General features: G+C 40.6%; 1 protein-coding gene across 7 annotated transcripts in view; it reads left to right on the forward strand.

Annotated features, from left to right (window-relative positions):
• Positions 1-17,657, forward strand: part of iqsec1 (IQ motif and Sec7 domain ArfGEF 1) — a 506,053-nt gene that overhangs the window by 419,355 nt on the left and 69,041 nt on the right. For 6 of the 7 annotated variants that reach the window (XM_033037204.1, XM_033037208.1, XM_033037209.1 and 3 more), the window contains one exon: positions 13,893-14,175. In XM_033037204.1, coding sequence (XP_032893095.1) covers positions 13,893-14,175 — 283 coding nt within the window. Of the gene's footprint in view, positions 1-3,712; positions 3,734-13,892; positions 14,176-17,657 lie in introns of those variants that run through there. The other variant, XM_033037207.1, reaches the window with a different exon arrangement.

Raw genomic sequence — 17,657 nt, forward strand, 5'->3', positions numbered from 1 at the left:
CGCCAGAGACTCAGATTCGATCCCGACTACGGGTGCTGTCTGTACGGACTTTGTACCTTCTCCCCGTGACCACGTGGGTTTCCTCCGAAATCTTCGGTTTCCTCCCACACTCCAAAGACGTACAGGGTTGTAGGTTAATTGGGTTTGTATTTAAATTTTTTTAATTGTTCCTAGTATGTGTGGGATAGTGTTAATATGTGGGGATCGCTGGTTGAAGCGTACTGGGTGGGCTGAGGGGCCTGTTTCATGCTGTATCTCTAAACTAAACTAAACTAAATAAAGCACGTTTTGTTGTTTAAACAGGGCTTTCTTTTGCGAGCTTACAATAATAGATCTGCAGATATGCTTTGATCATGTTACTCATGCAAAGTTGCCAGAGGCCAAGGGCCACTTTATGAGGCTCAAACCTGCTAATTGTTTTTAGTTATTAACAAAATAACACTACTGATTGCTTAATTTCCCTTAATATCATGATGACATCCCAGCTTATTGATCAGTCTTAGAGCATTCAGGTCCCCTGAGATTCAGGTCCCCTGAGATTCAGGTACTTTGCCCAGCAACAATGATGGAGCAGCCATATATATACCCGTTATAGGTCCAAATCAGGATGGAGTCAGAGTTGGGGGGGAACTTGAATGCAATAGTGTTCCCTTGTGCTTGCTTCCCTGGAAACTTCAGAAGATTGTTTGTTAAACTTCATCATTAAAATAATTATCATTTTTTTTTAAATGCTCATATTTGTGGTTATTATTTCCAAAACAATTAGAGTGAATGAAATGTGGAGACCGTAGGATTAACTAATTAAAATCTTCTTGTGCAAACACAGTCCAAGTGCAGATTGTACATCGTTTGTGGTTATGAAATCTTACGAATTAGCATTAATTCAGGAAATCTACGTTTGTACAAAATCAAATACTATTAATAAATTCATAAAGACAAAATGTAGCATTCATAATGTGAATGTGTATTAATAGAACTGCCTACACAACATCACATGGTCCCCCTCCCTGTTGTATTGCTGTTTACACTGACAATCTAGATCAAATGATTACGGCATTTCCTCACAGTTGCAAATACCTCCATGGGAAAAGCTTTTAACAAATCAGGTTGATTAGACAGATCAATCAACTACTCCCAAGAAAGCCATTCATTTTCTCCTTCACCTTCTGTTGAATTTTCATTTTCTTCTGAAGCCAAAAGGATATTACACTGAACAGGTTGTGTCTCCTGCATTGTGTTAGAAAACAGATCTAGTTTTATAACATTTGCACGTTGCATCCTCCTTATGTTTTACAATGCTTTCATGAACTGAAGTTCTATTAATACATTAGGTTTGCCTTTTGGTTACTTGTTTTGCCATGTGGTGCATACATTGTACATCTGAGAGAACACAGTCATTGCTGCAGCTTGAACTGGATAGTAGGTAAGCATATACGGTCTGCTACTTCACAATTGTTAATGAAACAACATACCCAAGTATGAACTAATTAAGAAAAATTATTAAAAATGTGCACTTTACTGAAAAAATGGTTATATAAATTCAGTAAAGCTCACCTTTTTAATAAGTTCTCTTAATTAGTTCATATATAACATTGCTAAATGATGCATCTAATTTCATAATCTTTCAAAATACATTGGCATATTACCACATTTAACAACCACCCTTAAGATGGCATTGGGATTTGTTAACAACTGCAGTTCCGTAAAAATCAATACTTTCTTGCAGCATATTTGATAGCATTGACAATCCAGTTTATAATTAACCATGAGTGAAATTAAATGCCACACAGCCTAGCTACTGCTGCATTGAAATTCACTGAAAAATGAGCCTCAAAATGTTCACGTCTAGTTATAATGAGAATGTGCTAAGATTGATAAATTATATTTTCTAAATAATTTCCCATTTGAAATTAGACTTGTAGTGCCGGGTGCTTTCTGCATTAAGATGTCTTTTTGCTTTGTGGTATATTTGATTTAAAGAATTTATGAAATAAGGTCTGGCCAGAGGCCTATGAATTTGGCATTCTATGAACTCAGTAATTAAATTGTTTTAGATTCATTCAAGAAAGCAGTTTTAAATTTAGAAAATTGTTAATCAGAATGAGGCCTTTAAAAATATTTTCCAGGTTTGAAGGAAGCTGAAGCGCTTCTGCTTTGCAAGAGGTCATAATCCAGTATTCAACAGTCTGATACAATTTAACAATTACATTGTGATATATCTAAAAGCCGCAGTTAATATGCAGTGGCTATGTCTTATTCCCAATTGCCAGTGGAGTACATTATTTGCGATATAACCTACAATTGTTATTGCTATTTATAGGTATCTTCACTCCTCTGTGATTTAATATTATTAAACACACTTACTTCCTGTACATCTGCCTAGCAGTTTAGTCTTTTTAAAGCAATATTAGTACTAATGTTACTAGTCATCAGTCCTTAGTTTTTGTAAATCTGAATTCACTTTGTTGCACAGAATCTCAAGCATTAGTATATTGGATTCCTTGCAAATGGGAAAAATCCAACCTGATAGTACAAAGATATACTTTAATAACTATTATGTCCCTATCTCTGGTTCACTTCCAAGTTTCCCCTTGTATTTTCTGCAGGTGTTTTTTTTAAATTTGAAACGTTTCCTAAATTTGAGCTGAACAAGCTTATAGTAGGATCAAGCTAATTGCATGTATATTTATCACTTGTGGATAGATGAATGATCTTCCAAATAGTGCACATTTTTCTCTTCCTGAGGACCACTATTGCAGGTCAAACTGTAATATAACAAGCCCAAATTTTTAATTGTTAACTCGCAAAATACAGGATTGATGATTTCAATGCACACTTTACAAAAGATCAGGAAGTTTATTGTTGAAATGTATCAATTGCGGATCTGTATTCCATATATATATACACGGATGTGGGATATGTTACATTATTTTTTTCTATTTTTGGAAGACTTCGGGGACAGATGGATCTAAAGTGTTTATCACCTCTCAGAATAAGCTGTGCAATTAGCTTCATCTTGTAGTATCTGAATCCTATATGATATTTTGGTATAAAAACAATATTATTCAGTACCATGCATATTGACATTTAATCATGGTCTGTCATAATTTCAACAGGAATACTTTCTGAAAATTGTATGGATATTTTGCTTGTTCAAGATTCAGCAGAATTTATTCATATTAAAATACATTTATCAGAAAGGCTTCATTTAATGATGTTGCTTTAAATTCAGAGAGTAATCACATTCAGCCGAAATGAAACTCGTGACTAGGAAATAGCAATGGAAATATCAGGAGATTTGATTTCCTGCGAAGCATAAACATACTTTAAAAAAATCCCTGGGTTGATCTGCAGGCTATGTCATCGTGTGTCGCACTTCTTCCTGATTGGTGGTTGTGTGCAGCTGAAGATTTGGGCTTGTAATGACAGAAGCAGCAAGAAAAGGCATTAGAAGAACAGATTGTGTTCACATCTCTCAGCTGTAGAAAAAATATAGCTCTATTCACAGTAATTTAATTGAATAGATTCTTGTGATCATCTTTAACTAGATCCAAGGCAAGTTGGCACTTTTATTGTCAAAATGGAATTGAAAAACATTCTGTTTTGGCAGACTCTCAGACATTGATGCAATTCATTTCAAGGATTATCAATTGCTATTTATTATCTGGCAGTGAATCTTACTAAATCGATTGTTGGTCTACAGGATGTGCAGTTTACTCAATGAGATCAGCAGGTGAGGATGGGCTTTATTAATTTTATTTAAGAAACCACAACAGCAGTTTGTATTGTATTGGAATATGCTGCTTTGCACCTGTTTTGGGTGTATCACAGATATAATAGTGGGAATTTATTTTGTTGTGAAATAATTTGCAACATGGTAAAAGGTTTAAATATCTTAACATATGGTAAAACCTTTCCTATGCAGTAAACATGTGGCAATCATGTGTCCAAGATTTTAAAAGTTAACATGTAAGTTGACTCGGAATTAATTCAGTAAATTGATGCAAAGAACCATTGAAATATTTTCCTCCTTGCTTAAACATTTTTATGCGAAGTAATAAGAGATTTAAAAATTGTTTGCATCAAATTCAAATGTAGTAGTAATTTTAGTGTAGGGATTTTTTCAATTTTGCACCTCTACAAATTAAAAATCACTGTTTCACAATTTTTCTGCTTGTAAGCATGCCCTGACCACACATTGGACAGTGAGTCATCAAATGTTCATATTCATGTTTATCCAATTTCAGCCGCCAGTTTTCAGACACCTCCTCATACCTACCACAGACAAACACCAGGCCACCATTTCCCAGACCGTTACTGATCTTGCCACCAAGAGTAATCTCGCCTCTGCAGCCTCCAATGTTACAAATCCCCAGCCCTGCTCTGCCCTTTGGTATCTTCTTCCCAAAATCCACAAACAGGACTGCTCTGGCAGATCCTGTGATGCGTCTTCTCCTGCCCCTTCAGAACTTATCTCTAAAAACATAGATTCCATCTTTCCCCCAACCCCCCCCCCCCCCCCACCCTTCTCCTGTCTAGTCCCCTCTGACCTACATTGAAAACACCTCGCTTGTTCTTCAACACTTCAATAGTTTTCAATTCCAATGTCCCCATTGTTTCATCGTTACCAAGGATGTCCAATCCCTTTACATCTACATTTCCCACCTGGGAGGTCTTAAGGCCCTCCAGTTCCTCCTTGAACAGAAACCCAAACATTTCACCAGTACTAACTCTCCTCTGCCCGGCAGAACCTCTCCTCACACTCAACAACTTTCATTTGACACCTCTCATTTTCTTCAAGTCAAGTCAAGTTAAGTTTATTCGTCACATACACATACGAGATGTGCAGTGAAATGAAAAGTGGCAATGCTCGTGGACTTTGTGCAAAAAGACAAACAAACAAACAACCAAACAAACTACAAACAGAATGGAACAGAATCACATATTCTTTTACATATTAAATATTGTGGGCGGAAGGAAAAAGGGAAAAAAACAGCAATTTAAAAAAAAGCAGTATAGTGGTACAGTAAAAGTTAGTCCCTGGTGAGATAGGAGTTTACAGTCCTAATGGCCTCTAGGAAGAAACTCCTTCTCAACCTCTCCATTCTCACAGCATGGCAACGGAGGCGTTTGCCTGACCGTAGCAGCTGGAAAAGTTGTGAAGTTCCCATAGTGCATTCGGCTGAACGCACTACTCTCTGCAGAGCCTTCTTGTCCTGGGCAGAGCAATTCCCAAACCAGAGGGTAATATTTCCGGACAAGATGCTTTCTACAGCCGCTGAGTAGAAGCACTGGAGGATCCTCGGAGACACTCTGAATTTCCTCAATTGCCTGAGGTGGTAAAGGCGCTGCCTTGCCTTACTCACGAGTGCTGCGGCATGTGATGTCCATGTCATATCCTCAGAGATGTGCTCCCAGATATTTAAAACAGCTCACCCTATCCACAGTATCCCCATTTATCCTCAATGGTGTGTACGTCCTCGGATGATGTGCCTTCCTAAAGTCCACGATCAGCTCCTTAGTTTTTTTGATGTTCAAGAGGAGGCTTTTGTCCTGACACCAGAGTGCCAGATCAGCCACCTCCTCCCGGTAGGCTTTCTCATCGTTGTCTGAGATCAGGCCCACCACTACAGTGTCATCAGCATACTTTGACTCTTCAAGTCAAAGGTGTAGCCATGGGCCTGCCTTTGTGTTCATTATGTCAAATATCCCTTGTTTCAAATGTACACTGGCACTATTTCTCAACTCCTTCTCTGCTACATCAACAACTGCAGTTGAGCTGCCTCCTGCACCTGTGCTGAACTTGTTGATTTCATTAACTTTATCACTAACTTCCTGCCCCCAAATTCATTTGGACTACCTCTGACACCTCTCTCCCATTTCTCAATCTCTCGGTCTCCATCACAGGGGACAGACAATTGACTGATGTTAGCTGTAAACCCACTGACTCCCCCAGTTATCTGGATTACACCTATTCCCACTCTGCTTCTTGCAAGGATGCCATCCCCTACTCTCAATCTCTCCATCTCTGTCTTATCTGCTCCCAAGAAGAGGCTTTCCATTCCATTTCCTCTTTCTTTCGTAAATGTGGTTTCCTTCGTGATGTAGATGGATCTCAACCCTGTCGCCTCTCTGTTTCACAGTTTTATTCTCACTCCCCCTCCTCACAGATGGAACAAGGGTGGTTTTCTCCTGGTCCTCGCCTTTCACCTCACCAGCCATTGCATCTGATGTTTTCTCCACCTACAAAGTGATCCCACCACCAGTCACACCTATCCATTCCCACTCCCTTTCAGTAGAGATCATGCCCTTCGCAACTCCTTAGTTCGCTCATCCCTGCCCACCTGCCCTATCTCAGGCACCACCTCCACATCCATCCAGGGATCCAAGTAGCCCTTCCAGGTGAGACAGGTTATCTACTCATCTACTCAGTGCTCTTGATATGACCTACTCTCATCCTCGAGACCAACCAAAAACTAGAAAACCATTTTGTGGAACATGCCCTCGGTCCGACTATTCTTGCAGGCTTTCCTGATTGCTAACCATTTTAACTCCCCTTCCATTCCCATACTGACCTTTCTGTCCTGGACCTCCTCCATTGCCAAAACGAGGCCACATGCAAACTGAAAGAAGAACACTTCATATTCTACTTGGATAGCTTACAACCCAACAGTATGAACATTCAATTTTAGGTAATGTCTCCCTTTTTCTCCCATCTCTCCCCCCCCCCCCCCCCCCCCCCCCCACATCCCCTTCCACTTATATCTCTCCCTCTGGCTTAACATTCCTCTCCTCTTCTGTATTTATCTGACACACTTTTGTCTCCCTTTCTTCTCATAAGTAAGTTTATTACATTGAAACACAAATTCCACCAAGATTGACGGGATAGATGTTTTCCGTGCTGTAGTGCCTAAACTGTGGATTACAGTCCCAAACTAAGGGTCCGCCTCTAACAATAGAGATGAAAAATAATATCTTCTTGGAAAGTGATGAGTCTTTGGAATTCACGACCCTAGAGGCCTATGGAAGCTCGGATCCTAAGTTTGTCCAGGAAAGAGATCACTAGATATGAAGGGAATCGAGGGATGTTGAATTAGTGTAATAAAGTGGCAAACGGGTAAATGATTAGCTGTCAACTCACTGAATACTGAGCAGGTACGAGGGGCTGAATGTTCTATCCCTGCTTCTGTTTCTTGCGTATTTACTAGTAAAAATTGGAAAGCTCATAATAATGTGCAATCCAATTCACATCTACGTTTTTCATTCACTATCAGAATGTAGGGGTTATCGCAGTCCCAGTGGTCTTGAGAATCTGATCCAAGGGGCTGTCTTAAAGCCATTTTGGCCTACTACCTCAGGGGGCAGTTAAAAACCACACACATTGGTGTGGGCCGCATTTGTATTTCCGTTACAACGTTTGAGAACTGGAGAGTTCTTTCATTAAAGGGCATTAGGGAACCTGTTGGATAAGAAGGGTGTCGACCCAAAACGTCACCCATTCCTTTTCTCCAGGGATGTTGTTGTCCCGCTGAGTTACTCCAGCTTTTGTGTCTATCTTCGGATATTTATTACTGTTCTGACCATTTTTCTGATAGCAGGCTATTTCAACCAGAATTTTAAAAATATATATTATCTTGCAACGGTGAGATTTTGATCTCTGGATTATTAATTTAGCCTCCGCATTGCAGATCTAATAAAACTAAATTAATTTCAGGGAAAGTGTCATATTTTCTAACAGTAAACTAACCAAACCGACTTTCAGTGCTGTCTACTTTCTATCATAATTTTATTTTCAAACCAAAGTATTGCTTTAGAGCTCTTTTCAAATATATTGTTAATTTTTCTTCAAGATATACCAGATATACTAGATATTTCTTCAAGATATACTGCTATTACACTATGTATATCCAACTTGAAGTAACCCCGGCATTCCCTCACATTTTATCCCTCCCACACCCAAGTCGCACTAGCTTCTCGTTTTTCACCCAACAAACAGCTAACAATGGCGCGTTTCCTTTATCATCATTTTTGCATATCTTTCATTCATTGTTCTTTATCTCTCTACATCATCGTCTATATCTCTCATTTCCCTTATCCCTAACCAGTCGGAAACATAGAAACATAGAAACATAGAAATTAGGTGCAGGAGTAGGCCATTCGGCCCTTCGAGCCTGCACCGCCATTCAATATGATCATGGCTGATCATCCAACTCAGTATCCCGTACCTGCCTTCTCTCCATACCCTCTGATCCCCTTAGCCACAAGGGCCACATCTAACTCCCTCTTAAATATAGCCAATGAACTGGCCTCGACTACCCTCTGTGGCAGGGAGTTCCAGAGATTCACCACTCTCTGTGTGAAAAAAGTTCTTCTCATCTCGGTTTTAAAGGATTTCCCCCTTATCCTTAAGCTGTGACCCCTTGTCCTGGACTTCCCCAACATCGGGAGCAATCTTCGTGCATCTAGCCTGTCCAACCCCTTAAGAATTTTGTAAGTTTCTATAAGATCCCCTCTCAATCTCCTAAATTCTAGAGAGTATAAACCAAGTCTATCCAGTCTTTCTTCATAAGACAGTCCTGACATCCCAGGAATCAGTCTGGTGAACCTTCTCTGCACTCCCTCTATGGCAATAATGTCCTTCCTCAGATTTGGAGACCAAAACTGTACGTAATACTCCAGGTGTGGTCTCACCAAGACCCTGTACAACTGCAGTAGAACCTCCCTGCTCCTATACTCAAATCCTTTTGCTATGAAAGCTAACATACCATTCGCTTTCTTCACTGCCTGCTGCACCTGCATGCCCACTTTCAATGACTGGTGTACCATGACACCCAGGTCTCGCTGCATCTCCCCTTTTCCTAGTCGGCCACCATTTAGATAATAGTCTGCTTTCCTGTTTTTGCCACCAAAATGGATAACCTCACATTTATCCACATTATACTGCATCTGCCAAACATTTGCCCACTCACCCAGCCTATCCAAGTCACCTTGCAGTCTCCTAGCATCCTCCTCACAGCTAACACTGCCCCCCAGCTTAGTGTCATCCGCAAACTTGGAGATATTGCCTTCAATTCCCTCATCCAGATCATTAATATATATTGTAAATAGCTGGGGTCCCAGCACTGAGCCTTGCGGTACCCCACTAGTCACTGCCTGCCATTGTGAAAAGGACCCGTTTACTCCTACTCTTTGCTTCCTGTTTGCCAGCCAGTTCTCTATCCACATCAATACTGAACCCCCAATGCCGTGTGCTTTAAGTTTGTAAACTAATCTCTTATGTGGGACCTTGTCGAAAGCCTTCTGGAAGTCCAGATACACCACATCCACTGGTTCTCCCCTATCCACGCTACTAGTTACATCCTCGAAAAATTCTATAAGATTCGTCAGACATGATTTACCTTTTGTAAATCCATGCTGACTTTGTCCAATGATTTCACCACTTTCCAAATGTGCAGCTATCCCATCTTTAATAACTGATTCTAGCAGTTTCCCCACTACCGATGTTAGACTAACTGGTCTGTAAATCCCCGTTTTCTCTCTCCCTCCCTTCTTAAAAAGTGGGGTTACGTTTGCTACCCGCCAATCCTCAGGAACTACTCCAGAACCTAAAGAGTTTTGAAAGATTATTACTAATGCATCCACTATTTCTGGAGCTACTTCCTTAAGTACTCTGGGATGCAGCCTATCTGGGCCTGGGGATTTATCGGCCTTTAATCCATTTAATTTACCCAACACCAATTCCCGGCTAACCTGGATTTCACTCAATTCCTCCAACTCCTTTGACCCGCGGTCCCCTGCTATTTCCGGCAGATTATTTATGTCTTCCTTAGTGAAGACGGAACCAAAGTAGTTATTCAATTGGTCCGCCATATCCTTGTTCCCCATGATCAACTCACCCGTTTCTGACTGCAAGGGACCTACATTTGTTTTAACTAATCTCTTTCTTTTCACATATCTATAAAAACTTTTGCAGTCAGTTTTTATGTTCCCTGCCAGTTTTCTTTCATAATCTATTTTTCCTTTCCTAATTAAGCCCTTTGTCCTCCTCTGCTGGTCTCTGAATTTCTCCCAGACCTCCGGTATGCTGCTTTTTCTGGCTAATTTGTACGCATCATCCTTCGCTTTGATACTATCCCTGATTTCCCTTGTTATCCACGGATGCACTACCTTCCCTGATTTATTCTTTTGCCAAACTGGGATGAACAATTTTTGAAGAAGGGTCTCGACCCAAAACGTCACCCAGTCCTTCTCTCCAGAGATGCTGCCTGTCCCGCTGAGTTACTCCAGCTTTTTGTGTCTATCTTCGGTTTAAACCAGGATCTCCAGTTCCTTCGTACACATTATACCATGAAGTTTGTTTTAAAAGCAGGCGATATCAGAGCAATACAAATCAGATTCAAATTTTGCCCTTATTTTGGATGTTTTATATTATTCTATAATAAACTGAGGATGTTTGGCTAATTCTGACTAATCCTCTGCAGATGATGTTATGCTGATTTCATGTAATGAGTGTTCATTAATATTATCCCAACCTCTGAAACCTCCTTCCTTCAAGAAAAGTGGAAGAGTTCAGTGTGAGATCGGTTGCCTCATTGCTTCATGTGCAAAAGGAAACGTGGCCATTCTGTAATGAATAATAGATTTTTTAATATTAAATGACAAAATAAGTCTATGGTGTATTCATTAACAAGCACTGATTAAAATTGTGCCCTCTCCAACAACGAATTCAGACATTTTCATTATTACAGGCAGATCTTTCACTCTATTGTAGCATTATAGTACTCAGAGGAAAAATTATTTTAAATATTTCCATGAAGAAAGAAGTTAACAAAAAAGAAAATATTTGCTTGAGAAGACGTAGTTGCGTGTTAGGAAATTGAATTAGTGTTTGTATCGTGGGACATGAGAAAGATTTAAGGTGCATAAAGGGCCTGTCCCACGAGCATGCGACTGCATGCGACAAGCGCGACCTAACGTGGTCGCTTGAGCCCTACGGCCTCGCGGGCCCGGTCCCACTTCGATCATCGACGCTGTATGGAGTTGGTCCCGACATCGCGCGCGGGGCTCCGGAAAACTGACAGTATTCAAAAATTCCGCGAGGCCCGCAGCCGCATTGAGGCCGTACGCACCGCCTCGACGGGCATACGCACCGCCTCGACGGGCATACGCAGCGTCTTGACACCGTACGTCACGCGCGAACTACCCACAGACTTCGCTCGAACTTCACGTCACTCATCGACCTCCACGCGGCCCCCTGCTTCTGGTTTGGTCGCGCTCGCCGCATGCACTCGAATACTGGTGGGACCGGCCCTGTACGGGGATCACTCGACCCTCGCGCGGCCCCCGCTTCCGGTTTGGTCGCGCTTGCCGCATGCAGTCGCATGCTCGTGGGACAGGCCCTATAGTGACATTGTGGTTGGAATCATCAAATCACTTGTGGGGGAATGGAGGTAGTCAGGAAACACATCTGGCAAATGCTTATTGCAGCTACATGTACCACCCAAACGGCATAGTGGAAAATGGGTGGCTGATTATATTCAAGAAGCAAGTAGACACAAGAAACATTAAAGACATATTGCAAACAGGCAGGATTGTGGTACAGAGATGATGATGAAGGGCTTGATGATACAGATACTTGATGTGGTACAGAGATGATGATGAAAGGCTTGAAGGGCTGATGTTTGCCTGAGATCTGGTAAATGCCAAAAGCTGTTGTCCACCCCTTAATTACTCAAGATCAATGCCATGAAAGATTTTTCCATCTTCTGTAGTGCTGGTGATAAGACATTTACTATCTCAATTATTTTTCTGTTTAAATTATTGGAGATTTAATAAATTGATTTATGAATAAAAACTTCCCTAGGCGACTAAACTTGCAGTGTTAAATTGATCTGACATTGTGGAAACCTATTGTTTTTGCAATTACTGTTTCCAATAGCAAAACCACCTGAATTTTACATAAACAATTAAAGAAGAACTCAAAGCTGAACATTTCACAACAATTTTGAAGATATCAATGGCACAGATTATGGTTGATTTGGTACATAGCGTGCGTTTGCTATCCACTCTCCTGCTTTCTGAATGAATGAATGAATGAATGGTACTTTTTTCACCGACAACCTGTGCACCAATTGACTGCAATCTTTTTTGTGGCCATACTCTGAGGTGAACCTACCTTCTTTATTAAGTTCAGAGATTAGTGCTTTCCCCTAACTTGGCAATGAGTACAGCAATGGAACACAAGGTCCGATGCAGAGGTAGAGTTTCTGCCTTATAGTGCCAGAGACCCGGGTTTGATCCTGACTACGGGTGCTGTCTATACAGAGTTTGTTCATTTCCCTGTCACCACGTGTGTTTTCTCCAGGTGCTCCAGGTTCCTCCCTCATTCCAAAGACATTCAGGCCTGTCGGTTAATTGGCTGCTGTAAAGTACCCTTAGTGTGTATGAGGCGAAACTGGGATAACATAGAACTAGTGATCGGTGGTCGGCATGGACTCAGTGGGTTGAAGAGCCTTTTTCGATGCTGTATCTCTGAACTAAACTAAACCTCCACTTCTCCAACTTTCGTCTTTAGTGCTTGAGTATGGAAGTCAAAGATGAGCTGATGTGATTCAGTAAGGAACCACTTGCCTGAAGCTTTCAGCTCACTAACCTTTTTGACATTCAAAGTTTTCAAATATAATTACGTAATATTTATTTCACTACCATTCTTCTGTTCATCCCAGGAGTTAGTGGGTTAACATATGATGAGCGTTTGACGACACTGAACCTCTACTCGCTAGAGTTCAGAAGGATGAGGGGAAGGGGACCTCATTGAAACAAAGTGAATAGTGAAAGGCTTGGATAGGGTTGATGTGGAGAAGATGTTTCCACTTAGTGGGAGAGTCTAGGACCAGAGGTCATAGCCTCAGAAATAACAGGACGTTTCTTTAGGAAGGAGATGAGGACAAATTTCTTTAGTCAGAAAGTTGCCACAGAAGGCTGTGGAGGCCGTCAATTGATATTTTGAAGGCAGAGATAGACAGATAGATTATTGATGTGTACGGGTGTCAGGGAGAGAAGGCAGGAGAATGGGGTTGAGCTGGAGAGAGATCAGCCATGATTGTATGGCAGAGTAGACTTGATGGGCGAAGGGCCTAATTCTGCACCTATCACTATGAACTTGGCATTACCTTTCTTTTCTTGAACTATACTGACTAAATGCACCAACAGGGCTGTGTTCATATAGAACGCTTTCATCTGTTTTTTCAAATAAAATGTCACCTCCTTTATGTTTTTGTTTAAAATACAAACCAGCTGTAAATAATAAGATCGATTTGATATCTGGTGGAACTCTGTTGTTAAAGCTTTTGTGCATACCATAAAACAATGATTGCTTTGCCATTGCTCCAAAGGTCAAGAAAGTAATGGAATAAATGTGCTCACAGTATGGGATCAGCACAGAATTGTTTCAGCTGTCAGAAAGGGGAAAATAATTGTATCCATACATCTACTATTTTAAATTATTTGTAAAGTAGTTCTGAAAAATGCACACACTAAGTGTTGGTTTGTATTTTAAAGTGTTTCATCGGTGTTGGGTAAATAAAAAATGCAGTTTATTTAAACTGGCAGCAGCTTTTGATCAATGGCAGTTGAATTCAGGGATTCTTGCCGAGTCATTCAGTGGCAGTGGCGACTCAGAGTCGTCCAGGATTGGAATATTATTTTACAAGCTGATATGTACTTTGAACTACCATATAATGGAAAACTACAAGCCTGCCATATGTGCACATTAACCCTCCTCGGGTGCATCTGAACTTTACTATGTATGACCTAATGTAACAAATAGAAGTATGGGCACGTCTAGTCATGTACGGCTAATCTGATTTTATTTTTTTTTAAACTTTTTGCAGTGTGGAGGGTGATGCTGCGGGAAGTGAGACTGGCACCTCTCTTGACAGCCCCTCAAGCTACAGCCACGGCCCAATAACACTCAGCGCTGCCGCTAGCCCTGATCAGTTCGATGGTTCTTCATTGGTATCATTCGCTATCTCACCCGGTCAGCAACGTCCTCGGAGGCCAAAGCTACAGCATTCCACCTCCATATTACGGAAGCAAGCAGAGGAAGATGCAATCAAGCGCTCAAGATCTTTGTCAGAGAGCTATGAACTCTCCTCGGATCTGCACGATAAACAGGTATTGACTTTTCTTTTGGGGATATGTCAATGCAAAAAGCAAAAAAAATAGAATTAAGTTGTTTTTGTTTCATGTAAGTTCAAAAGTCATAGAAGCAGAATTTGGCCATTTGGCCCAACGAATCTACTCCACCATTCACTCATTGCTGATCAATCTTTCTCTCTCAACGCCATTGTCCTGCTTCTCCCTGTAACCTTTGACATTCTTACATATTAAGAACCAATCAATCTCCACTTTAAACATACGCAACGACCTGACCGCCACAGCTGTCTGTGGCAATGAATTCCACAGATTCACCACCCTCTAGCTAATGAAATTCTTCCTCATTTCTTTTCTAACAGTATGTCCATTTATTCTGAGGCTGTGCCCTCTGGTCCTAGACTCTCTTACTAGATGGAATAATATATCCTGCACTCTGTTCCTCTTCTTTTCCTCTTTTGCACTACCTGGCATACTCATGCATGAGGGTTTTCAATGTATTTTGATACAAGACAATGATAAACCATTTCCTTTTAAGACAAATCAAATCAGTGGAATTTTGCAAAATTAGCTTAAATCTCACCAGCACCCTATGAAGTTATAACAAGACTTCCCTACTTGTATCATAAATTTGATTGAGGACGGCTCGTATTTCTTGAGGACAGTCCATATATCTTGAGGAGAGTCAATGGAAAATTATGGGATATATGAATTATTGTTAGAAACAGTTGAGGTACTGGAAGACTGGACTGCAGCTAATGTTGTGCCTTTATTTAAGTGCCTTTTTAATTGCCTTTTGTTGTTTTTTAAAAGCTTCCTCATCCTCTATCTTCCTGCTAATAATATTATAGGCCTCTTACTTTTATGGTGTCTTTGAATTCCATCTTCAGCCACAGTCACCTCATTCTCCCCTTAAAATCTTTCTTCCACTTTGGCTCGAAAAGAATCTGTGTCTTCTGAATTACTCCCAGAAATTTCTGCCATTGCAACTACACCGTCATTCCTGCTGAGGTCCCTTTCCAATCAACTTTAGCCAGCAACTCCCTGATGCCTATGTAGTTACCTTTACTCAACAGTAATACCAACACATCTTCTCACTCTCAAACTGCAGGTTGAATTTTCTCATATTATGGTCACTACCTCCGAAGGTTTTTCTTTACCTTAAGCTCCCTAATCAAATCCGATTTGTTACACAGCACCAAATCCAGATTTGCCCTATTTGGCTCGACCCCAAGCTGCTCTATGTAGACATCTCGGTGGCATTCTACAAGGATCTGGGCCAAACGCGGGGATGTGGGACTATTGTAGATGGAGCATCTTGGTCGGTGTGGGCAAGTTGGGCCGAAGGCTGCTTCCATGCTTATGACACTAAGACTCCAAATGTCACCTATGTTCTTTGCAGAAGCTGCCTGACCCACTAAGTTACTCCAGCAGTTTGTGCCTTTTTTTTGTAAACTAGTATCTGCAGTTCCTTGTTTCTACTGTTCCTTAGCCTCTACCTCTCTTGCAGAGTTGCATATTTAAACAGTTTAGTATTTTGCCATTGTAGACATGTCATGAATTTCCAAGTGTTTAAATGATTTTTCAAATTTAAGTGGTAAATTATTTTGCATCATTGTTCTGCACCATGTTGTTCATTTGCTTCAAATGCTTTTTAATGCATAGTGCATAGATTAGCATTTACAATCAATCGGGCTGGTATTCATGTTTATACACAAGAGCTTTATACACAGTACTTGTGGTCAAATCTGGTCATGATGTTTTAACAACAAATACTTTTTCTATCCTAATTTTGCTCTTTTAATCAATCTCCTAAAGATCATTCTGTTATGTAATCGGCCTTTATAATTAGTCACTTTGGCCTTTTGTCCATTTCATTTGTCATAATGTTCTCAGAGTCATGAGAGATTTTTTATACATTTAAAAATAAATTCTCCTGACTCTCCTGACTGACCTTCTAGCTCTAGGTCACCCTTAACATTCTAGAATAGTCTGTGCCTCTATCATTGTTCATTAATATTGAAAACAGTTTTTTAATCTCTGCAAGTTATGTCTGCAGTATTCCAACTGCATTCCTTACAATGCTCATCCATCTCAGTGTCGTGTAAACAACCCTTCTACGTTTTTTTTGCTGTAATTATTGATTTATATTAAATTATTCACTTCATTTTGGGACTTTGTAACTTTGACTATCAGTAAAAAAAGACACAAAGTGCTGAAGTAACTCAGCAGGTCAGGCAGAATCTCTGGGGAACTTGGACAGGTGATGTTTTGGGTCAGGTCCCTTCTTCAGACTGATTGAGGTGGGAGGAAAGAGAAAACTGTAAGAGAGGTGGAGAGGGTGGTGCAGCGGCTGTCACAGCCTGACAGCACCAGGTTACTCGGGTGTTTCCGGGTGCTCGGCTTTCCTCTCATATTCCAAAGTCGTTCACAAGTTACAGGAACAGAATTAGGACATTCGGCCCATCGAGTCCACCCAACCATTCAATCATGGATGATCACTGCCTCCTAATCCCATTTTCCTGTCTTCCCCCCATAACCCTTGACACCCGTTCTAATGAATTTGTCTATCTCTGCCTTAAAAATATCCACTGAATTGGCCTCCATAGCCCTCTGTGACAATGAGTTCCATAGATTAACTACCCTCTGACTAAAGGAGTTCCTCCTCATCTCCTTTCTAAAAGAGCGCACTTTAATTTTGAGACCTCTGATCCTAGACTCTCCCACAAGTGGAAACATCCTTTCCACATCCACTCTATCTATTCCTTTCATTATTCTGTATTTTTCAATGAGGTCCCACTTCAACCTCCTAAATTCCAGCGAGTAGAGGCCCAGTGTAGTCAAACGCTCATCATATGCTAACCCACTAATTCCTGGAATCATTCTTGTAAACCTCCCCTGGACCCTCTCCAGAGCACAGCAAATCCTTCCTCAGATATGGGGCCCAAATTTGCTCACAGTACTCCAAATGCATCCTGACCAGATGCAGGTTGCAGGTTAATTGGCTTCTGTAAATTGCCCCTTGTGTGTAGGATATAACTAGTCTAAGGGTGATCACTGGTCGGCACAGATTCAGTGAGCCAAAGGGCCTGTTTCCACACAATATCTGCTAAAAAAATGAAAACTAATAATTAATAACTAATCCCTAATTAGTAATACTAATCATAGATTCACCAATGAGTTCAAACACAACAAACTCATCACACTACACACAATCCAAAAAGCATCCATCTAAATGTCACAACATTCTTTTTCAAAATATCTCTGTCTCCCCAATCTCTATTTGTGGCTTAAATATGTATAAATTTCAGATGGCACTGTGTAGTAGTAATTTTATAATTTAGCCTCTTCTGTCATATTGGTAACAAATAGTTTTACCAGTACTAGGCGGGTGCCTGTCAAGATTTCTAACAATAAAATTGTTGCCTTCCATTAACATCTTGCTATCACCTTCATCCTCTTCCTCAATTTCAGACGTGCTATTTATTGAACCATGTAGCATG

The sequence above is a fragment of the Amblyraja radiata genome, chromosome 18 (assembly GCF_010909765.2).
Source record: "Amblyraja radiata isolate CabotCenter1 chromosome 18, sAmbRad1.1.pri, whole genome shotgun sequence".
In the NCBI taxonomy this organism is placed as follows: Eukaryota; Metazoa; Chordata; class Chondrichthyes; order Rajiformes; family Rajidae; genus Amblyraja; species Amblyraja radiata.